Raw genomic sequence first — 23,700 nt, forward strand, 5'->3', positions numbered from 1 at the left:
GATTGGAATCTTGACACTCACTTTCTTCTTGCCTGACTTTGGCAAGTTATTTTAACCTCTTTGGGTCTCGGTTCAGTCACCTGTAAAGTGAGGCTAACACTCCCTTATAAGATTGTTGAATTAAAGGAGGTCATAAAATGTAAAATATCTCTCACAGTGCCTAAAAATAGCTGGTCTGAAATAAACGGTAATTATTACACGCAAATGCTATAGGCGGTCGCCACCTCCCACTTCCTGCCTTTCTGTCACTCACTTTTGAAAGTGCTCTTGTTCCCATTCTTTTTCGCCTTCTTTCTCGCCCCTCCTACTGCCGTATATTGCCTTCCCAAGCTGTCGTAAAACGCTCCTCCCCGCCCTCCATGTGGCGAAAACGCAATCACGCTTGACGGCGCGAGGTGGCTCAGCCGCAAGATGGCGGCGCTGGCGGAGGAGCAGACGGAGGTGGCGGTCAAGTTAGAGCCTGAGGGACCGCCGACGCTGCTACCTCCGCAGGCGGGGGACGGCGCTGGCGAGGGTGGCGGCGGCACTACCAACAACGGCCCTAACGGCGGCGGCGGGAACGTTGCGGCGGCGTCGTCGTCGGCCGGCGGGGATGGTGGGACCCCCAAACCCTCGGTGGCTGTCTCCGCCGTTGCTCCGGCGGGGGCGGCCACGGTGCCCGCCGCTGCTCCGGAGGCCGGAGCTCCCCACGACCGACAGACTCTGCTGGCCGTGCTGCAGTTCCTGCGGCAGAGCAATCTCCGCGAGGCTGAAGAGGCGCTGCGCCGTGAGGCCCGGCTGCTGGAGGAGGCAGTGGCGGGCACCGGAGTCCCGGGAGAGGCGGACGGCGCCGGTGCTGAGGCGGCTAGCGCGCTTCTCAGCCGGGTCACAGCCTCGGCCCCCGGCCCCGCTGCCACTGACCCTCCGGGCACCGGTGCTTCGGGGGCCGCCGCCGTCTCGGGCTTAGCGACAGGTCCTGCGGCTCCGGGGAAAGGTGAGCCGCGGAGTCCCGGGGAGGTAGGGCACGAAGGGGAGCAAGCCGGGAAGGCAGAGGCAGGCAGGCCTGCACCTCTGCGGGCTTGTTTTGAATTTCCTGGGCCCGCCTCTAGGACCACATGCCCGCCCCTTTCTCTAGTGCGCCGGCTGCGCAGTCAAACCCTCTTCCGAGCTGTCAGTTCCAGAGAGAGGCTGAGGAGAGCTGTTGAGCAGAGGGATGTCTGGGGAAGGTGGGCGCCAAGAGGCGAAGACCTTCAGGCTTTTGGCCCCTTTCCTCTTTTTTGGGCTCTTGAGCCTTGGCAGGTCTGCATTAACAATAATAATATTTGTACCTTTCTGTACTAGCTTCTTTAAGTAATTACTTAAAATATTTGATCTATCTTAATTCTCACAATTCCACTGTGAGCTAGACATTACCTCTATTTTGGAGATCAGAAAACGAACTGGGAGAGGCCAGCGGACCTTTGCTTTGGACCAAACAGCCAGTATTTCTCAAAATATAGGTTGTTACTAGTGGTAAACCTATAGGGGGATGCAGATTTCTGGGCATCACTTCAGACTTAGTGAATCAGATCGTGTAGAGGTGGAGTTTAAGAATCTCCATTTTTGAAAATATGTTTCCAAGGGGTATTAATGTATGGCAAAGTTTGAGAACCATTCATTTAGGAATAGGTTCAGACCGGGGTTCGGATTCTGTCTCTGTTGTTTTTACTTGCGTGATGTGATGCTGATTCTTCCTGAGTTTGAATTTTTTTTCTCTATTAAATGGGTTATACATATATACACATGGGTATATACACATACATACATATCTATACATACGTATCTACATACATACCTATAATATGTATATATTATATATATACGGATATTATATGTATATAAAATGCCTGGTACTGATAAGTTTATGTCTAGCACCTATCACCTGAGACCTCCCTCCCAGCCTTTACCTAGCAGCTGTTGTTGCAAAGTCCATGCAGTAAAATTCATACACAATATAAGGTCTCAAAGGTGATCCTGAGCTGATAATAAATGTTTGTTTAATTAAGTTGCCCAGGGTAGAGCCTCTAGCCAAATTAACCTGTATTTATGAAACCCAATCTTTGCGGCATTGCCAGACATGAAGTATGAAAATATAGCATTGTATCCTGTAAATAGAAATGTGCAAAACTGTGATTGAGAGTAATCTTTTCTGAGTGCTAAATTTTGTGGATTAACTATAAGATGGATAAATTATGTTGATTATTTTTCTATAATATCTCATCTTTTTGGAAACTTGATCTGTCAAAATTCAGGAACCAATAAGGAGGAAAAAAAGCCATTACAGTAACCAAAAGAACTTATAACATTTGTGCATTTAAGAACACAGCAGTAGTATAATTTCCAACGATCAAACGCTGATTAGATTGACAGGTGTATCATTGTTTGGTGTTGCTACGTTACAAACAAATACTAATGTTTTCTTCCCTGGAATGTTTATGGGAATTATTTTAAGCATATAAAATTGAATTATCTGTTGGAAACATAAATAAGGCTAGTCCTTCCCATCCTTAAAATGCTTGCATTTTGTAAGGAGTGATTGATGTACACATATTCTACAGGACGGGATGTGTTACAGGAAAGTTACAAAATATGTAGATAGGTCAGAGAGCTGGGAATGTTATTTCAGGGCATGGCTTCGTGGTGGTGGGTGCCATTTACACTAAGCCTTGAGAGAAGATTAATATACTTGTTTGATTTGCACATGTCATGTTTTATGAAATTTGTCTTTAGAAAAAGGTAGCTGCAGGAAAAATATTGACCTGTTTTGTTATTGATTTGGAATTTTTATTTTAAGATATGGACAAGCTGAGGGGCACCTGGGTGGCTAAGTCGGTTGAGCATCTGACTGTTGATTTTGGCTCAGGTCATAGATCGAGCCCCACATTGGGCTCTGCACTGACAGTGTGAAACCTGCTTGGTATTTTCTCTCTTCCTCCCTCTCTGCCCCTCCTGTGCTTGTGCATGCATGTATTTTCCTGTGTGTGCGCATGCTCTCTCTCTCAAAATAAATAAATAAAAACATTTAAAAAAGAATCATTAACATTAAAACAAGAAGATATGGATAAGCCGAAGGAGTTTTGGATGGGTGACTGAAACAAGGTGAAAATTTCATTGAAAGATCATGTGATTGTGTTGGAGAAGAGTTTGGTGAGAGACAAACATTTGAGAAACCATTTACCTCTGGACCTTAGCAAAACAGTCTTAGTCATTTGGTGCTTATCAGGCCATTTTCTTGAAAGTTGTTTTTTGTGTTTTAAACAGTTGGAAGTGTAGCTGTAGAAGACCAGCCGGATGTCAGTGCTGTGCTATCAGCTTACAACCAACAAGGAGACCCCACAATGTATGAAGAATACTATAGTGGACTGAAACACTTCATTGAATGTTCTTTGGACTGCCATCGGGCAGAATTATCCCAACTCTTTTATCCTCTGTTTGTACACATGTACTTGGAACTAGTCTACAATCAACATGAGAATGAAGCAAAATCATTTTTTGAGAAGTATGTGAATTTTATATATATTATATATATAGCATATATATATATATAATGTATATACACATCTGTAACCACACTAATGTAAGATTGTAACTCCAAAAGTATTTCATAAAGGAGAGGTACCTGGTGCTCTGAGAACCTAAACAAGGGGTTTGATCTAGTTGGAGAAGTCAGGGAAGGCTCCCAGAGGAAGTGATGCTTGAGGTAAGATCTGAAGATTGGGTAGGAGTTACCAGATGAAGAGAAGAGGGAAAAGCATATGTGACAGCTCTGGCAGGAGGGATCATGGTAGGTACAGAGATAAAAGAAGGCCAGCGTGGCTGGCGCAGAATATGGGGTTGGGTATAGTATAACATTAAGCTGGGCTGGAACAGGCAGGTTTTTGGGCCACGTTGAGGGTCTTTATTTATCCTGAGAGCAGTAGTGGGTGCATTGAGTAGGATTAGATTTGGTTGAGATACACTGAAAACTCAAAACAATAATGGCATAAATAAACTAAAAGTTTATTTTTTGCTTTTATCCTAAGAGCAATAGAAAGTGGTGTTAGGATTAGATTAGACCAAGAATGGCTGAAAACCCAAACAGCAGAGGCTTAAATATGATAAGTTTATTTCTCTCTCATAGAGGTAGGGCAGTCCAGGACTGGCATGGAGTCCTTGATCACCAGGGACTTAGGCTGTCTCGATCTCGTTGTTCTACCACCCTTGTCATGCAGCTTCCACCTGTGGCACAAGATGGCTCTTTGGTTCTAAGCCATCACATCAGTGTTACAGTGAGCAGGGAGGGCACACATCCTTCCTGGAAGTTGCACGCACTTTTTTTTTTACGTCATTAGTCAACGGCCACACTTACCTACAAGGGAGGTAGGAAATGTGGCCTTTGCCTAGGTGTTTATATGCTCATCTAATATTCAGGTATTCTGTTGTGGAGGAATAAAGAAAAAAAAAGGATATTTGGGGACAGTGAGGTGTCTGTGCTACAAAGGTCATTGAAGGACCATGTCATTATTAGACTTGCTTTTTTTTTTTTTTTAAATTTTATTTTTTCTTAAAGTAATCTCTTCGCCTAAAGTGGGGCTCGAACTCACAACCCTGAGAAAAAGAGTTACATGGTCTACCAACTGAGCTAGCCAGACACCCCAATTTGCATTAAAAAAAATTTTTTTTAATATTTATTTATTTTTGAGACAATACGAGAGACGGAGTGCGAGCAGTGGAGGGGCAGACAGAGGGAGACACAGAATCTGGAGCAGGTTCCAGGCTCTGAGCTGTCAGCCCAGAGCCCGACGCAGGGCTCAAATTCACCAACCATGAGATCATGACCTGAGCCGAAGTCAGACACTTAACCGACTGAGCCACTCAAGCGCCCCCCAATTTGCATTTTGAAAGGACCTTTATGCAGTTGGGAAAATAGATAGTGGTAGAGAAACAGAGTGACTCTAGAGTGACCAGTTTTGGAGGTTATTTTAGTGGTTCTCAACTTGGGGTAATATTATTCCTTCTTTCTCCGGGCTATTTGAAAATGTGTGGAGGTGTTTTGGTTGTCATAATGACTAGGGTGGGGAGGAGCAGGTGGCTTAGGGATACGAAATATTCTAATATGTGTGTGTAATCCCACTAAGCAAAGAATTATTTGCCCCAAATTGTTCTGTTGAGAAACACTAGGCCAGGATGCAGTAGTGTTTGTGAAGGGAAGCAGACATATTGGTAAGGCAGTTGGCGATGGATTGGATATGGAGGTGAGGGAGATGAAGGCATTATTGCTAACCCCTAGGTTTCTGGCTCCCCCACCTGGATAGGGGTGCTCTTTGCTAAGATAGAAAACCCTTGAAGAGGACCTGGTTTGTCAGGTTGTGGAGTAATCTTGAGTTCAGATCTGAATATGCCTTTGACTCATTTAAGAGATGTCAAGTTGATAGGTGGATGATATATGAGGCTCTGGAGCTCAGAGGAGATGTAGGGACTGGAGCTATAAATTGCAGTTGTGTATAATATTGATGGATATGGATGAGATCATCTGGGGTGGGGGTAGGAGTATGAAGTAAATCAATAAAAGGGCTGTACTGAGCCTTAGGGAACTCCAGCATTTGGAGTGGAAGAGATAGAAAAAGAGTGTAAGAGATGGCCAAGTAGAAGAGGTATGCAAGGAGAGGTCAGAGAAGTAGAAGGAAAAGCAGGAGGGTATTGAGTTTTTGTATATGTGCTGCCTAAGCAAGCGCAGAGGGTTTTGAGTTTTAGAAGCCAAAGAAAGGAGGGGTGCCTGGGTGGCTTAGTTGGTGAAGCGGCTCAGGTCAGGATCTCGTGGTTCGAGATCTCTTCCCCTCCCCTGCTTGTGCTGTCTCTCTCTCTCTCAAAAAAATGAATGAACATTTAAAAACTTAAAAAAAAAAAAAAAGAAGCCAAAGAAAGGAGTGTTTAAAAAGGAGGTGGTACTTAACAGTTTGAATGAGAGCACTTTAGTACAAGCAATAGATCCAAAAGCCAGGACTTGTCAGATAACACAAGTAATAGCAATAGATGAGTAATAGAACTTGGGACCCCTAGCTTCTATGCCATTCGTTATTGTATAAATGCCTAATAGAAGGTTATAAAGTAAACGTTCTATAGCTCAGTGTTGTTGAAAAAAGAACAGAGGCTGATGATGACAACTTCTACTGTAAGCTAATTTTTCTTACAGTGTTGTCATCAAAAAACCTCTTCCTCTCCCAGTCTAATGGGGTAGCCATCTCCTCACGTGGGAAGCTGGAATATCACAGAGGACTCTGTCTCCTTGTTATGGACGGTCTCAACCCTTGCCCAGACACCATGCTCAGATGAGGTTACAGGCAGTGACCGATGTGAACACCAAGAGGCTGAGATTCCTAATTTCACTCAAATCTTGACAGAAACCTTAGTTCATGTCTTGACGAGTCATAGCAGGGTAACACAGGTAACAGTTTAGGAATGTATTGACTGTTTATCAGAGCTAGATTATATTATTATGTTTAGTCATTGTTCTCTAATTGTTTTTGCATTGTTTGCTGCTCTTAGTGAGTGCCAAATATATAATCTTTAATTTTACTTTATCAGGAAAATTGAGATTTGTAGAAACAAAAGTACATTTAAATTTACTAATTGTCACCAAGGCTGAAAGCTTTACTTAATTACCTTTGGTAATGGTGAGTAAATGGAAGTGTTCATTCTTTGGCATCCACATTTGTTTGTCCTTTAGTTATATTATTATACTGATGTTTAATAAATATGTCTGGTATTAAGAATATAAGAAATCATTGAAAATGGGTGAGTTTTATGAGGATGACATGTATTGATTATTGTTAAGAAGCTGAGTGATAGGTTCATTGAGTTAATTATACTAGTTTCTATTGTGTATGTTCAGAACTTTCCATAATAAAAAGTTTTTAAAAGTGGGTTTTGAGAGGACATAAAATTTAGTAAAGCAAGAATTCTAATTCATATGTTTACCAGTGGTAGATATGTTTCATTCACTTAAGGTATTTATTTCAGATTCTCTTAAAATGTTAATGATACATTTCATTAGAGAATTAAAATTTTTAAATTTCAGGATGAATTCAGAAACTGAATTGTAATCATTTTGAAATGAGTTACTTCTGATCCTGTAGCTTAGTCCAGGATTATTCAGACTGCTACATTGAAAATATTCTGGGATGTTTATAAATATATGGGGGAGAAAAGATCCCTTAATGATTACATTGAAAAATGACTTTTTAAAATCACTGAAACAGGTTCCATGGAGATCAGGAATGTTATTACCAGGATGACCTACGAGTATTATCTAGTCTTACCAAAAAGGAACACATGAAAGGGAATGAGACCATGTTGGATTTTCGAACAAGTAAATTTGTTCTGCGTATTTCCCGTGACTCGTACCAACTCTTGAAGAGGCATCTTCAGGAGAAACAGAACAATCAGATATGGAACATAGTTCAGGAGCACCTCTACATTGACATCTTTGATGGGATGCCGCGTAGTAAGCAACAGATAGATGCGATGGTGGGAAGTTTGGCAGGAGAGGCTAAACGAGAGGCAAACAAGTCAAAGGTATGGGAATAAACCTAAGAACTATGTAATGCAGATTATGAAAAACTGTAGCATTTCCATCTCCATAATTTACACATTTTTCTTATAGCTAGTTTGGGAATAATTGTACACTATATACTAAGTTTCATGATCTAAGGATGCTGTATAGATGAGAATTTGGGAATGGTTGCATTGAACAGAACCCTGACTACAGTGGCTGAAACAAGTGAGGGATTTTGCATACATATAATGAATTGCAGAGAAAAGCCCTCTTGGACTCGCATGAGGGCTCCACAGTGCCATCAAGGAGCCTGGCTCCTTCTAGTTTCTGCTCCACCATCTTTAGAATGTGGCTTTCTTCTTTGTGCTCACAGATGGCTGTTGCAGCTCCAGCACTGCACCTACATTCCAGGAAGCCTGAAGGGGGAGGACAGAAGGCATATCCCTGCTAAATCTCTTTTGTTATCAGGAAAACAATATTTTCTTCCTAAAATCTTACCCAGTATATTTGTGGGTTCATCTATTGGCCAGAATGACATTATATGGCTATTCCTAGCTGCAAAGGATTCTGGGAACAGAAATTATTTCACTGAGCATATTGCTGTTCCAGCAAAATCAGGGTTCTGTTAGTAAGGAAGAGGGATTGGCTATTGGGTAGAAAACTACAGAATCTGCTTCAGGATATAAATTACTGTATTGTAATTGTGATTCATCCTATCAAGATATGAAAAGGATATATCAATGAGTGAAATACTCATTTCAAAAATGTTGGCGTGTTTGACTTCTAGGTATTTTTTGGCTTATTAAAAGAACCAGAAATTGAGGTACCTTTGGATGATGAAGATGAAGAAGGAGAAAATGAAGAAGGAAAACCTAAAAAGAAGAAACCTAAAAAAGATAGTATTGGGTCCAAAAGCAAAAAACAAGATCCCAATGCTCCACCTCAAAACAGGTGAGGAAAAAACTTCAGGAACATGTGTAGAGGTATAAGGTGATATATTGTTGTAGAGAATTCAGTAATTCAGAGTACTTTTCAGTCTGTTTTTCTTTTACAGAATCCCTCTTCCCGAGTTGAAAGATTCAGATAAGTTGGATAAGATAATGAATATGAAAGAAACCACCAAACGAGTACGCCTTGGTCCAGACTGTTTACCCTCCATTTGTTTCTATACATTCCTCAATGCTTACCAGGTTGGTGAGATCGTTGCGCAATTTCTGCCTGGAGAGGCATGTAAAATGGTGACTTACCATTAAAAGAAACCTAGATGTGTTAACTTAAACGGAGTTTTCTTTTTTAAACTCTTGATGTAAATATAGCTTAAAGACAGAAGTTAGACAAGGATAATTGGACGCTGCTTGGAATAGCTAGAAGGCAATGTTGAAAAGACCTTTAGCAACTTGTAGATGCCAGAATCTTGGTTATGTGTGTGTTGTTTCACTGATTATAATTCTGCTTGTCTTTGAGGAGGAAACTGTGTAGTTAATCTCTCTTTAACTTGGCTTACCTACTTAATAAACTTAATACTTTTTATTAAGGATTCTGTCTTTATAGATTGTTTATAATCTTTTGAGGATATAATTAGCAAAGTACAAAAATGACTAACGTTTTCTTTGTATCATGTGCTCCTAATTTGGAGGGCGTAAAGGGGTGAATGATGACGTGTTCTCAAAGTAAATACTTTCAAACAGTGGGTTTCCTTGGAGAATGAAATCTCTAATGGTATTTTATATGAGAAAAAGAGCTATCATTATGTATTCTCTAACATGTAATTGTAATTTTTTCCCCCTAAGACATTATTGTTTAGTACAAAGTTTTTATTTTTTCATTGGCAGGGCCTCACTGCAGTGGATGTCACTGATGATTCTAGTTTGATTGCTGGAGGTTTTGCAGATTCAACTGTTAGAGTGTGGTCTGTGACACCCAAAAAGCTTCGTAGTGTTAAACAGGCAGCAGGTAACTGAGATGACCTGTTAGGATGTGAACTTGTCCTTAGTTTACACCAATCTGGAATTCAGGGAATATAACACAAGAGACTGTGATCTTAGCAGAATTTCACTTTAACTCAAAATGTTAACATTCCCAGGGTGCCTGGCTGGCTCAGTCGGTGGAGCATGTGACACTTGATCTCAGGGTTGTGAGTTCAAGCTCCATGTTGGGCATGGAGCTTACTTAAAAACAAAACAACAACAACAACAAAAAAATGCTAATGTTCCCAACAGTGAAAAGTGCATTGGAGTGGCAATTAGGAGACAGGGGTACTAGACCGGTTTAACTTCTCTAGGCCTCAGTTTTCTCATCTGTAGGATGAGAGGATTGGGTTGGAAAACTCCTTAAGGTTAAAAATCTACTTTTATGACTGCCTGTTAATTTAAAACATGCCTTTAAAGTAAATACTGGGATTGTACTTTCTGTTTTAAACATAAAAATGGCTAAAAAAGAAATAGGGTTAGGATTTCACTTTAAAGAAAGTTTCTTGCTAAATGTATTGTTTAAACAAGAGAATACATTTTCAAAAAATTTTTAATATTTCTATAGTTTTCATTTGTGTAGAACATTATGATAGAGTGGTTACTTTGAGTTTCAATCATAGTTCCCACATGGAGTAGCTCTGTGCACTCTGGCAAATTTTTAACTATCCTGAACCTCAGTTTCCTCTTCTATACACTGGGCTGATACCACCTAATTTAGAGGTATTAGCAGTGGTTGGTATGTAAGAGGAGCTGTTCAAATGTTAGTTCTTCTCCTAAACAATGATTTGATTGCCTTAAAATGTTCTAATGAATATACTTTTTAAGTGAATGTGGTTTTAAAAATCAGTATTTCTGCACCATTTTAGATCTTAGCCTCATAGACAAGGAATCAGATGATGTCTTAGAAAGAATAATGGATGAGAAAACAGCAAGTGAGTTGAAGATTTTGTATGGTCACAGCGGACCTGTCTATGGAGCCAGCTTCAGTCCAGATAGGTAAAATACAAACAAAAAATGAAATACTGCTGCATTATAAAATTTGAGATTATAAAAGTTAAGTACTGGAAACGGGAAAAATTCTGTTAGAAAAATCTCATGGTTGCCTCTCACGCATTATCTGTTAGACTCTTGCCATTTGCTAATTCAACTTGGGGTATTGGTATACAAAGTAGCAACTTTATACCTAAATTTATAGACTCGAGATGCACGGCTTCCAGGTTTGTTGGCCTTAAAAATTGGCTTTAGTTTTTGTATAACCCCGATAGGAGGTGAATTGCTTCTTTGGGTTCTTGTCTTGGGTTTGTGGCTACTGCCATATTCCATCATCTCCAAATTCTGAACAAATTCCTGATATTAAAGGTTATTAGATGTCAGTTGAAGAATTTGTATAATCAAAAGAACTAAGGATACTGAAAAGGGAATTTGAAACCCACAAATAGGTATTTACTTATTTTTCATGATCTCTGACATTCTGTAGAAATGGAAGGGAATTTTATAATACCATTTGTATCTTACTTGGATAATAGCTTTCAGTCCACTAAGATTTTCATCTTTATGAAACCTTGAGAATGAAACTTTGATAGGGTTTAGACAGATGAAACATTTTTACCGGAGGGAAACCTCTGATTTCAGTGAAAACCATAACTTTCTGAGTTGTTCAGCTTTTGTATTTATCTCTGAGAAGGGTAAACTATTATTTACAGGGCTATAGTGTTTTCGTTTTTGTTTTTTTTTGTTGTTGAAAAGACACTTCCTTTTGGGGCATCTGGGTGGCTCAGTCAGTTTAAGCGTCCTGACTCTTGAGCTCAGTTCAGGTCTTGCTCTCAGGGTCGTGAGTTCAAGCCCTGCATTGGGTTCTGTGCTGGGTGTGAAGCCTACTTAAAAAAGTTTTTTTTAACGTTTATTTATTTTTGAGACAGAGAGAGACAGCATGAACGGGGGAGGGTCAGAGAGAGAAGGAGACACAGAATCTGAAACAGGCTCCAGGCTCTGAGCCATCAGCACAGAGCCTGACGTGGGGCTTGAACTCACGAACCGCGAGATCATGACCTGAGCCGAAGTTGGACGCTTAACTGACTGAGCCACCCAGGCGCCCCAAGACACTTCTTTTAAATGCTTATATTAAGTCATACAGGATAGGAAAATAGCATCTTCATTTTAAAGTAAAAAATTGTTGAATTTTAAGTAACATCTCGTATCACATTTCTGTTTTTCTCAATTGAACTTCTTGACCATGTTTTTTGTTGGTACTCTTTGGTATAATTTTTTATAAGAACTGTGACTTTTCCAATATACTTTTAAAAATAACGTAACCTCATTCAGTAGGTGCCTAGATGTATAGTGTCACAGCTAATGTTAGTTTGGTTAGTACTTTCAACTTTTGTTATCTACTGTGAATTCCATGTATGAAGTAAAAGTGAGATGTCTCAGCTGTTATTTAACATACTCAAATGTACAGAGAAACTGGACAGGTAACTAAGTTATGCTGGGAGTCAAATGTATTAACCTTCTCTTCTTGCAGGAACTACTTGCTTTCTTCTTCAGAGGATGGGACTGTTAGATTGTGGAGTCTTCAAACATTTACTTGCTTGGTGGGATATAAAGGACACAACTACCCAGTATGGGACACACAGTTTTCCCCATATGGCTATTATTTTGTGTCAGGGGGCCATGATCGAGTAGCTCGGTAAGAACATTGTGATCTTATGACTGGCAGAATGGTTACTTTTTGGGAATTACAAACTCCAGCCAAACTCATTTTCACTCCTATTATTTGGGATCAACTTTTCAAGAGTGTCAATGTTTATAGCTCCTTATTTGAAAATGAATTTGGGAGAAGTATTACTATGACTGCAGTTATGTCTATACCAAGATTAAGAGTCCTGCTTTTTTTCCTCAAGCTAGCTTATTAACATGCTTCCAGCCCCTCCCTTAGCTAGATGCTAAACCTTGTCTTTCACAACCATTATGTGTGCCCCTGTTTTCTTGTGATCTCTTGTTCAGGATGAGGTAACTCAGATTAGAAACTAATTTTGTGGAAGCCAAAACTAGGGAAAAATACTTTTCTATAGGTTAGACTAGGAATTGGGATAAAGGGGGGTACAGAGAACTACAGAATTAAAAAAAAATTTCGTCTCAGTCATTCCATTTTCTTTACCTCAGTCAGGTAGCTAGTGAAGGGTCCCCCATTTGGAGCTAACATTTCACATGGTGTTTCTATTATTTATGTTTGAATTTTGGTAGTTAACTATTAACTATCATTTGTTGCGTTCAATGTATTTTTTAAAAGGCTCTGGGCTACTGACCACTATCAGCCTTTAAGGATATTTGCTGGCCATCTTGCTGATGTGAATTGTACTAGATTCCATCCAAATTCTAATTATGTTGCTACGGGCTCTGCAGACAGAACTGTGCGACTCTGGGATGTCCTGAATGGGAACTGTGTAAGGATATTCACTGGACACAAGGTATTTTACACATACAAGTTTGCTTCTGAGAGAATATTTTAAAAATTAACCAGTGACACATTTTAAAGAAACTACTCATTCCACTAAGCTTTAAAATTCTAGCTTTGTCTTATTTTCTCATTTTTTAACCTTTTGGTTATTTCTATGGACTTCTTTTCTAGGGACCAATTCATTCCTTGACATTTTCTCCCAATGGGAGATTCCTGGCTACAGGAGCAACGGATGGCAGAGTACTCCTTTGGGATATTGGACATGGTTTGATGGTTGGAGAATTAAAAGGCCACACTGATACAGTTTGTTCACTTAGGTTTAGTAGAGATGGTGAAATTTTGGCATCAGGTAAATGACTAGAAATGACTTTGTGGTAAAGGGATGGTATGTTGAAATGAAACAGGAGTATTGACTATGTTAGGTTTTGCTTCTCTTAGCCATGATTCCAGTCAACATGTGTGTTGACTTCTCAGGTTAAACTGCTTGAATGGTCCTTTAGAAGGAAGAGTTATTAATCAAGTAGATTTTGTTCACCAGAAATATACAGTAAATATAGGAAGTATATTTGACAAAATGTCAGAATCTAAATATGGTAGATGCTACTAAATGGTTTCCTTTGATTTCCCTGTAGGTTCGATGGATAATACAGTCCGGTTATGGGATGCTGTCAAAGCATTTGAAGATTTAGAGACCGATGACTTTACTACAGCCACTGGGCATATAAATTTACCTGAGAATTCACAGGAGTTATTGCTGGGAACATATATGACCAAATCAACGCCAGTTGTACACCTCCATTTTACTCGAAGAAACTTGGTTCTAGCTGCAGGAGCTTATAGTCCGCAATAAACCATCGGTATTAAAGACCTTTTGGAAGCTACGGTTTGAAAAAGGGAGACTAAAAGCAAATACCTCAGTGATTAATATTTAAGCTACAAAGAATGTTTTGTCTATATGGATCTGGAAGGATGCTGCTTGAAAAATCTGAACAGGACAGTTCCACATTTCTATAGCAACCACATTTAACTAATTTCCGTTAGTTGAATAAGAGGTATTATGTTCGTGGAGGGGACATTTATGGTGCTTTGGATTGTGTGGAAACTATGCATTTTCTGTTCAAATGCTATTTTAATTTATTATGTTTAGAAAAAAATCAATTACAATAATTCATCCTGCTTCAAGATTCAAATCAAGTAATATAATACCATCTTGAATTTTAGCTGAAGAACTCTATGAGCATGTATGTTTCTGCTGTAAAAATGTAGTTACTGTATGGCACTCAAGTACTATGTTAAATGATCCACTAACCTTTTTGCTTGGCCCATGACTAGTGGAATGTACGTTACTGGGTAGGGTGAACTACAGTTCCTTTCTAAGTACTAGATGAAGTACAACCATCCAATGCCATCTGAATTTGTAACTGTTGGATTATGAGTGCACCCACTCTATAAACCAGGTGAAGAAATTTAGCTTCCATGTTCTACTTCAGCTAAAACAACTACATACAACCTAGTACACTTGAAGTCAGACAGACATTTCAGTTGCTTACCTCCAGTACTGAGCCTTGCTTTGGGAAACTAAAAGATTTAGACCAAGTCACTGCCAGTTTTTTGCCTTCGTTGCATTTTGTACAGTTTTTATATTTTTGATATCTTGTAAATAAAGACAACCAGCTTTTCCAGGTTCATAATTTATTGTACAAATTGAGTATCATATGATGAGTTGACATTAGCTTCTCCAGGCATGGGAACTTAACAGATGAGGTACACTTTAAAATCCTATAAACAAAACAAAAATAGTTTAGACACAATTGTGCTCAACCCTACTTTTAAGACAGTCAGTAATTATAAGGACTATCCATGAAGCCCCTGAAATTGAATGCAAATTCATGAGATTCTCAGAGTCAGTAACCACCCCAAAATGAAGATGTCTCTCAGCTTAATACAATTTAACCTAACATTTCACCTTTAACAAAAGAGCTGCTACGAATTCACTATGATACTGAACGTATGCTATTGGAAAAGTCTAGGTGCAAAGTAACATTTTAAATAGTGGAAAGTAATCTGTTACTTAGTATCAGAGATAAAATTTCTCCATATTTATAATGAGAATAATACTACCACCCTCCCAAAGTTGGGAGGTACCTAATGGAAAACTGGGCAAATACTATCTGTTTGTCAGGAATAAGCCATGGGCCACTGTATTCTGGAATAATAGTCAACAGTTTTGACCTGGAAAAACCCTTATGATCAGAGGAAAAACTTTCTGTGGAGAGTTACATTAAAGATCTGGGTTTTGGGTTTTGTGCACATTATCTACTACCAAAACAAATATTCATTCACTTAAGCATGGGCAAATGGAGATTGTGGGGCACCATAAGAAGAAAATAAAATCTATGGGAATTTAAGGAAAAAATAAAATTGCTTATATAAAAATTAGAACCAGCAAAAGATAGATTTGTAATGTATTTAAAAGGTTGGCTAATAATTATTACAGATTATATAAGAGAAAGTCTTCACAAAGACTTCACAATTGTTAAATGAGAAAAACAAATGAAGAGGATGTTAAGAAAAATACAAATGCCAAACAAATGGAAAAAATGTAGTTTCATTAAAGAGACAAATTAGAGGTGCCTGGGTGGCTCAGTCGGTTAAGTGACTGATCCCTGGTTTTGGCTCAGGTCATGATCTGACAGTTTTAGGGTTCCAGCCCCACATGGGGTCCATGCTGGCAGCGTGGGGTCTGCTTGGGATTCTCTCTCTCTGTCCCTCCCCTGCTCGTTGGATTAGGAGTGCAAAATAAATCAACTTAAAAGAGACAAAGTATTTTCACTCATCAAATGAGCAAAAATCAGAAACTGATTATTATTCAACATTGGCTAGTCCAAAAGAGATACTCTCATACTAAGCTGGGTGCCCCACAACCTTTGGAAAAGCACTTAAGCCTAAAACAATCATACAACATTTCACGCTCAAAAGTGTTCAATGTAATGTTATTTATATTTGAAAAATTCTAACAGGAAACATATAAATCATATATCACAGGGCGCCTGGGTGGCCCAGTCAAGCATCTGACTTTGGCTCCGGTCATGATTTCATGGTTTGTGAGTTTCAGTCCCACATCAGGCGAGTCCCACCTGCTTCAGGTGAGTCCCACTTCTGTCTCTGCCCTTCCTGGGATTCTCTCTCTGATCCTCTCTCACTTGTGCCCTCTTTCTCTCTCTCTCAAAAATCATATATCCATAAACACTCATGCATTCAAATAATAGATAACATATTTGCTATAAGACAGTATTACAGACATGATTCATAGCCACTGGAAACCAAATAAAAAAAAACAAAAAGCCAAACCAAAATGTTAACAAAAATCGTCATGGTAATGGGATATGAACAATACTTTCCTCTTTTTCTTGTATATAATTTTGCACAACGACAACTATTTACTTTCATAGTGAGGGAAAAATGCTAACAACAAAATGTCTAACTTACAAACTTAAATGTAAACTCCTTACTGTTTATGTTGCTTTCACAGCTGGTGTTTTTTTAGACCTTAACTTGAAGTACAAGACCATCAAAGCGATGCCTCCATATGTGGCCAGTACACACTAAAAAAGAAAGGACAAAGTAAACAAGAGCCATTGCCATCTCTATTATTCTAAAACATAATTGCTGAAAGGTATCATTAATACTCACATTCATTCTACCTGTGAGAGTGTAAGAGTTGAAATATTTTTTGATACCAGTGAATTGGAATTGGGCATCAGTTTCTGGTCCTGCCATGATTTCAATCTTTTTTTAAAAAAAAAGAAAAAAAGAAAAAAGCAACAATAAATGGGTTGGATCCAATTTAAAAGAAAAAATATTTTTTTTAATTTAAAGATTTTATTTTTTTAAAGTAATCTCTACACCCAACATGGGACTCTAGCTCACAACCGAGATCAAGAGTTGCATGCTCCACTGACTGAGCCAGTCAGGCGCCTTCACTCCCCACTTTTTTTTTTCTAGTTTAAAAACCTGAAAAGTCATTGCACAGAAGTATTATAAATTTTTACATATGTCTTGCCCAACACAGTAGCAGTAAAGATGGTGGAAAAAGCCTTACTGATAAGACTACATTTCAGAAAGAAGACTTTGCCTTGGTTGCTACTATACAACATTCCAGAAGATACATCAAATCACCCAGCACAGGAAGAAAATACAGTATTCTCTAAGTCCACCCTCTAACCCAATGCTGCTCGATATTTTCATTCCTGGCTCTAGCTATACCATGTTACATCGTGCATGGAATCAATCAGTTTTAAGAGTCAAGTTGGAGCTTGTGATACATTTCAAAGTTTCTCAGAAGGGTAACCATCAACAAAACAGCTCAATTCACAACCCCTTTCACAATTTGTCCCGTATGGGAAGGAAGAGGAGGGATCAGAGGCCTATTCAATCAGAAATTCTGGGGCCCAGCAATCTGTTTTAATATGCCCTCTAGGCGTTTCTGATGTAAGCTAAAGTTTGAAAGACACTGCAGGAATAGAAAACCAAGTACTTGTTAGTAATTATGTAGGAAAAAAACTCTGGAAAAATATGCAAGCTTTTAGGAAGACTTATATCTATAGTACCTATATTTTACACAGGCATATATTTGTTATAATAAAAAATAACAAAGGCACATTCAAAGGTCACCAAAACACTTGAAAATTCGTATGTGTGACCGCCTATCTACCACGACCGACGCCACGCCGAGTCGATTGGCAACATAGACGAGCCGGTCGAGGTCCGGTCGAGATTGGTAGGCAGTGGCAGTGACTCAGCTGGCTCTTGATGAAATGAAGAGGGAGAGAACTGCGAGGAAGTCGTTGCTATGGAAACTGGCACTCACCAGTTTACCATTCAAAGGCCTTCAGAGGCTTTCATGTGCATAGAATTGGCAATGAAAATTTGGACAAATGACCGTAATTCTGAACACTGTTTCAATAAGGTTCTTGGAACAATGAAGGAAATCCAAACTTCCGTGAGCCCCCTCTGGGGCCTTGGCCTTTCCAGCTCAAGTAGGAAAATCTCCATTAAAGTAAATCTTTATAATGTAGCTCTTATATTAACTGTTTCCTTTTACTAGACTTATTAAAGGCATATTTTTCCCCCGCATTCATCTTCATGATACACTTTTGGATTCTTTTTTTATTTAAAAAAATATATATATATTTTTTTAACATTTATTTTTGAGACAGAGAGAGACAGAGCATGAATGGGGGAGGGTCAGAAAGAGGGAGACATAGAATCCGAAACAGGCTCCAGGCTGTCTGAGCTGTCAGCACAGAGCCCGACGCGGGGCTCGAACTCACGGACCGTGAGATCATGACCTGAGCCGAAGTCGGCCGCTTAACCGACTGAGCCACCCAGGCGCCCCTACACTTTTGGATTCTTACGGTATTAAGTAGGTTTCTAGGAGAAACCCTACATAAAACAGAAGCTTAACTTTATCAAATTATTAACTGATAACCCCATGACCTTGTGCCTAACAAAAAGTTTTAAGAGGGTGTGGTGTCCAAATGAAACAATACTAAAGTAGTTTAAATTTCTCTGTACACTTTATAGGAGGAAGGCTGGGATGTTCCACAGAAGACTAATTTTGACTGCAAGGAAGGGCATGGCATAGGAACTGAAATTTAGTCTGGGTCTTAAGACTCTTGTGAAGCTCACGTGAGAGGGAAGCAGGAGTGAAGAGTAAAAGGTTGCTGGTGAAATAAACAATTGGAGAAAAGCCTACAAGCACTTGGGTCTGCGCCCTTCAGCAAACCGCAGGTTACTTTTGGACAAATATCAGGAACCCTTGTGCTAGAGCACCCTTTATGGAATAACTGACACTGAAACCTTATTCCTTTTTAAATCCTACAAAGTTTAGGAAGCCATAATAATAATGGAGGAAATTACTTAAGACTAATAATGTACTAATTGTTAAATGGTAGCCCGTGGAGAAACCTAAGCAAGGGGTCTTGCTCTTGTTTCTAATTAACCGGGCCACCTTTGTTAAACATTAAGCCTTCCACGTCTTTTTTCACCTGTGAAAATGGGCATTTCAGAAAAGGCCCGAAGTGACCAACTGCCCTCCCTACTTTCTCTGTTTCTTGAAACTGCAATTTTCCTGTCTGACTGGACACCTACCTGGAATGGTGAGATCACGAGGTAAAAGGAGGCAAGGTCGAGAGCCACTCGGGGACCAGAAGCAGCCTCTTGCACTTCAAGGAGTGTACAGCTCTCTCTGTTCTGGCTACCTCCTAGGAAAGGCCTTCCGGCTGATCGGACATAAACTGAAATCTAACCCGGTTACTGCGGGCCTGGTGAACTGCAGGGGCCGGGCCACACACACTCTCGCTTTGACAAAGGCTGCAGCGCAGCTAAAGGAGACCTTGCTCGTCAGCTCCCTAAGCACCGCACAGTGGAAGCAAACTGCTATGGGCACAGAGGAAGAGGTTAATTGGGCCACAGGCCCGAGTTCCATTCAATATTACTTCGCTGGTGACCTTGGGGGACTCCCTTCGCTGCGGGCCTCGTTGTCCTCCATTGTAAGATACAATTTAAGGGCCTTCGGGGACCCTGGGAGCTTCTGGGATTTCCTATCCGTCTCGCCCCGAGGCTTTCCAGGCGAGTCCGACCCCTCGCGCCCCGGCCCTCGTTATGTCTAATTTCTTTTCCATTCTCCACCCTTCTCGCACCCGAAAGTGAAAACCTAGCGGTGTTCCCGGATCAGGAACGGTGGGATTTTTATGCCGGCCCCGCAAAGCGGAGGTTTAAGGCCTGAGCCCGGGTTCCCCTCCACACACCGACCTTGCAAAAGACACCAATTCCGCCGGCTGTGTCCTTCGACCTACGCAGCTACCCCGCCACCGGCCGGAAGAAGCCACCTCCCCCCGCCCGCGTTCAACAGGCCACAGAAACTCAGCCTTCAGTGACGATTGGCTACGGCTCGGAGTCCCGCCCTTCCGCTTCCTGTCTCTAAATCTCTCTCCCCCTTCCCGCACAACCCCGTTCTGAAGAACCGAGCATGGTAACGGAAGTAGGGCGTTAGGCCCGCCCTCGCTTCCGCGGGGAGCTGTGGTGGCATGTGGGTGTGCTGGTCTCCGCGTGTGTCTCCAGTGATACCGGCTCGGAAGTACAGAGGTGCTGGCGTCGCGGGGCTGGTAAGCGAGGACGAGGGCGAGAAAGGAGGAAACCTCGTGGCTTCCAGGACTGTCCCAGGGCTAGGTCTTCTGGGTCCCTCCCATGGACCTACAGGGTTGGGTGAGTGGTTCGGCCACCCCAGCCCAGCTCAGAAGCTGGCTCTACTCGAGTGGTCCCTGTAACATCAGGCTTTGTCCCTGGCAAATTGCTTAAGTTCCTTCTATGCTGCTGCATCGCCTCTTTGAAGCTTCAGTTTCCCGTTGTCTGAAGTGAGATTAAGGTCAAATTGCCTGCAAACTAGACTTCTCGGTTCTTTCCTATTTCTAGGAAACATTGACCCACCTATTCCTGATTCCAAATCCAAGCCTCCCAGTGGGTCTTCACCTCTTCTACAGTTTAAAGCCTTTTTAGATCCTTATACCAAGTGTCTCTCACAACTAAATCTCTCCTATCTTCCGTTCTCTCTTATACCTGGTTCTCATTCGCATGGTGTCTCTCTACTGCAATTGACTTGCACTGTTTACTTTCCTTCAGTCCTGTCTCTCTTCCTGTCCAATTTATAGCCTGCAGTATATTTTTGATTGCTGTTCTCTTTCTTCCCTTAATTAAGACTCTGACTTAATCGAAGTAGACATTAAACTATTCCTGTCTAATTCAAAATCTTTCACAAAAAAAGCCCACCTGTGTTCTACAATTTAACTGGGATTATTATGATTTATTCTCCCTGTGGTTTAGTGGAACAGTTCTTCAAAGAAAGGAAACAGCAACTTTTTGAGCAATTTTTTGACAAATTGCTGGTGATTATTGAAAATATTTGGCTCTAAGTGAATGCCTTTTCTCACATTCCTTCTGCTTTTCCTTTTCCATTTGTCAAAATCTTTTTCATCTTTTAACAGCTCAAAGGCATCTTCTTTAGGAAGCTTGCCTTCTTTACTGAAGCCTTATCATTTCCTATTTCTTTGCTTATAATTTGATTTGCATTTTTTTTTTGTTTGTTTTGTTTTAAGTAGGCTTCATACCCAGCTCAGAGCCCAACGCGGGGCTTGAACCCACAAGATCAAGAGTTGTACACTTAACTGAGTCACCCAGGTGCCCCTGATTTGTATTTTATTTATTTTTTATAGGTTTTTTGTTTTTTGTTTTTGTTTTTTTTTTGTAATCTCCACACCCAACATGGGGCTCAAATTTAACACCCCAAGATCAGGAGTTGCATGCTTTTCTGACTGAGCCAGCCAGTGGCCCCAATTTGTACTTTAAATTGTTTGCATAATTGCTTTATTTTCTTAAAATTGTGCATGTTCTTTGAATAGGGATTTATATATTCATTTGTCTCTTTCTATAGCTATTCTCTGTAGCTATTCTATAACATTTACTACACTGGATCTAGAACTTCTTTTTCTGGAGGAAGTGTATGAACTTGTGGTTTTGAAGCAGATACCACTGAAAAGATGAATTATAGGTTATTTGAGGCTTAGCATCAAACCATCTATTTGTTAGGCCTCAATGTTGTTTAGCACCTTGGTGCTAGAAAGTTCTGCCTCTTGACCACTGATCACAGCCTTTAGGAAATCTGACACCAACGCTACATCTCACTGATACTCTTTGCATTGTTTTTAGGAGACTCAAACACAGCAACCATGGAAGAAAGCTTCCCCCGAGGGGGTACAAGAAAGACCCACAAATCAGAGAAAGCTTTCCAGCAGTCGGTTGAACAAGACAACTTATTTGATGTAAGTGGTGTGCTTGTTTGGTAAGACTCACTGAACACTTTCTAGTGTCCTTGTGAAGAATAACCTTGTTTGAGAATGTGGTATTTTCCATATTTGTTTCTTTTGGAAGTCTGCTTTTGTAAAGTGAACGAACTTGTTGGAGAGTCCATACCACCATGAGACTATATTTTTTGAAACATGGCATTTAGTACTTGAGTTTGCAGTGCTGTTGTTCCTTATTCTTAGGAATTTTTGCCATGTTGGTTAAGGATGGAGAGAAAAATTATGGAATAAGTCATGAAAGGTACAACATGGGGAATATAGTCAGTGGTATTGTAATAGCATTTTATAGTGATAGTAGCTACACTTGTGAGCATAGCATAATGTGTAGAGTTGTCAAATCACTATGTTGTACACCTGAAATTAATGTAACATTGTGTGTTAACTATACTTCAATTGATTAAAGTATGGTGAGAAAGGAGCTGGTGATTGCACTTTTAAATGGGATTCTTGCCATGTATAATGGTCAGAATTTGCATTAAAATTCACCATCTTCCCCGAGAGTAGGCATTGCTCCAAATGCTAGAGGGAAGGGAACTAACATTTGATTGTGTGGTCTTATATGGATTTTATGTAATCTGTCCAACTACAGTGGAGTAGAGAACATCATTCCATGATGAGAAACTGAGGCTGAGAGAGGTTATGTGGTTGAGCAGAAACCACATAGCTTGTTATGGTGGTGTTGGGAGTTTAACTCTGGTCTCCGTGTTTCCACCTTCCATTTTCACACACTGTTCCAAATTGCTTCTCATCCTGGGGATGCCAGTGTCCATCCCAGTCAAGGGAGGAAGAACACAGAAGAGAAGGGGCTTTTGAAAATGCGAAGGTTCCCACCTTTGGCTTGAACAAAGGTGGCAGAATGGAAGAGATGACATTGGAGCGGGAATTACAGGAACACTGGAAGGGGGTGCAGTGAAGGAGTAACGAAGCAAGGTGACAGGTGACCTGAAATTGGAAGGAAAGTCCAGGATTGTTTCTCTTCATTCCTTGAGATCTTTCTTCCCCTCTGTAGATTTCTACTGAAGAGGAATCTACCAAAAGGAAAAAGAGCCAGAAAGGGCCAGCAAAAACAAAAAAGTTGAAAACCGAAAAGAGAGAAAACAGCAAGTCTATAAGAGAGAAGTTTGAAATCCTTAGTATTGAGGTTTGTTACAATTTGATCTTATTCTAAAACTACCTTGGTTGCTTAAGTTTGTGTATGTTTCCCTTCCCTCTTTCCTTTTGTTTTTCCTTCATTCCTTTTGTACACACATGTGTGCGTGTATGTGAGTGTGCATGCCCCCCTGTAGAGACTTTTTGGAGTTTGTGCTCAGAATTGAGCATTATTGCCTTTGACTGTTAACCAGTGCCTGGGATCATGTGTTGTTTTTTTAGCCACTGCTGAGCCCCTTGTTGTGCTTATGTCCTCATTGAACTTGTGTATTAGTAGATTCATAGGTTAGAACTGGCAATAACTTTAACAACCATTCTACTTCTATTTCATTTTGTAGCTGTGGAGATTCTCTTGGAAAAGTCGTCTTTTAATTTACTTTAGATTTTTAGATTATAATTGGGGATATATGTTGTAAAAAAGAAAAAAAAAAGTGAAATAAGTCTTAAGGAAAAGATTCAAATTCAGCCTGCAGAGGTATTTTGTTTGTTCTTTATGACGCTCAGAAAAATAATTTCTTTTTATTTTTATTAAAAAACTTTTTAAATGTTTATTTATTTTTGAGAGAGAGAGAGTGCAAGAAGGGCAGAGAAAGAGGGCGACAGAATCTGAAGCAGGCTCCAGGCACAGAGCCTGACATGGGGCTTGAACTC

The 23,700-nt window shown here is 40.2% G+C and overlaps 3 protein-coding genes across 6 annotated transcripts in view; 2 read left to right on the plus strand and 1 right to left on the minus strand.

Moving 5' to 3' along the window:
- Positions 1–394: 394 nt before the first annotated feature.
- Positions 395–14,657, plus strand: TAF5 (TATA-box binding protein associated factor 5). Its single transcript, XM_019459309.2, has 11 exons — positions 395–973; positions 3,280–3,517; positions 7,257–7,572; positions 8,340–8,503; positions 8,607–8,742; positions 9,385–9,505; positions 10,389–10,518; positions 12,044–12,208; positions 12,812–12,989; positions 13,151–13,328; positions 13,612–14,657. Exons 1-11 carry the CDS (start codon positions 412–414, stop codon positions 13,827–13,829), a joined length of 2,406 nt encoding a protein of 801 aa, XP_019314854.1. The 5' UTR covers positions 395–411; the 3' UTR covers positions 13,830–14,657.
- Positions 14,655–19,928, minus strand: ATP5MK (ATP synthase membrane subunit k). 3 transcript variants are annotated; one of them, XM_019459318.2, is made up of 5 exons: positions 19,796–19,886; positions 19,133–19,263; positions 16,673–16,768; positions 16,492–16,584; positions 14,655–14,758 (listed from the first exon to the last, which is right to left on the minus strand). In XM_019459318.2, exons 3-4 carry the CDS (start codon positions 16,757–16,759, stop codon positions 16,495–16,497), a joined length of 177 nt encoding a protein of 58 aa, XP_019314863.1. In that variant the 5' UTR covers positions 16,760–16,768; positions 19,133–19,263; positions 19,796–19,886; the 3' UTR covers positions 14,655–14,758; positions 16,492–16,494. The 3 variants fall into 3 exon arrangements, with proteins under 3 accessions (XP_019314863.1, XP_019314861.1, XP_019314862.1); XM_019459316.2 differs by lacking the exon at positions 19,133–19,263 and having other exon boundaries at positions 19,796–19,928; XM_019459317.2 differs by lacking the exon at positions 19,133–19,263 and having other exon boundaries at positions 16,469–16,584; positions 19,796–19,928.
- Positions 19,929–19,975: 47 nt separating this feature from the next.
- The window catches only part of PDCD11 (programmed cell death 11), a 43,309-nt gene continuing 39,584 nt past the window's right edge, over positions 19,976–23,700 (plus strand). The window contains exons 1-3 of one of the 2 annotated variants that reach the window (XM_019459308.2): positions 19,976–20,148; positions 21,746–21,858; positions 22,910–23,041. In XM_019459308.2, coding sequence (XP_019314853.2) covers positions 21,766–21,858; positions 22,910–23,041 — 225 coding nt within the window. In that variant the 5' untranslated portion in view covers positions 19,976–20,148; positions 21,746–21,765. The remainder of the gene's footprint in view (positions 20,149–21,745; positions 21,859–22,909; positions 23,042–23,700) is intronic. The other variant, XM_019459307.2, reaches the window with a different exon arrangement.

The sequence above is a fragment of the Panthera pardus genome, unplaced genomic scaffold (genome assembly GCF_024362965.1).
Source record: "Panthera pardus isolate Hobbes unplaced genomic scaffold, ASM2436296v1 HiC_scaffold_22, whole genome shotgun sequence".
In the NCBI taxonomy this organism is placed as follows: Eukaryota; Metazoa; Chordata; class Mammalia; order Carnivora; family Felidae; genus Panthera; species Panthera pardus.

Bases quoted from the DNA above. Each gene is read 5' to 3' on its own strand.
- TAF5 (XM_019459309.2), top strand. From the start codon at position 412: ATGGCGGCGCTGGCGGAGGAGCAGACGGAGGTGGCGGTCAAGTTAGAG. The intron at 8,504-8,606 runs GTGAGGAAAAAA...TTTCTTTTACAG, and splicing joins AATGCTCCACCTCAAAACAG to AATCCCTCTTCCCGAGTTGA. The intron at 12,209-12,811 runs GTAAGAACATTG...ATTTTTTAAAAG, and splicing joins GGCCATGATCGAGTAGCTCG to GCTCTGGGCTACTGACCACT.
- ATP5MK (XM_019459316.2), bottom strand. From the start codon at position 16,759: ATGGCAGGACCAGAAACTGATGCCCAATTCCAATTCACTGGTATCAAA. The intron at 16,585-16,672 runs GTGAGTATTAAT...TTTCTTTTTTAG, and splicing joins CTCTCACAGGTAGAATGAAT to TGTGTACTGGCCACATATGG.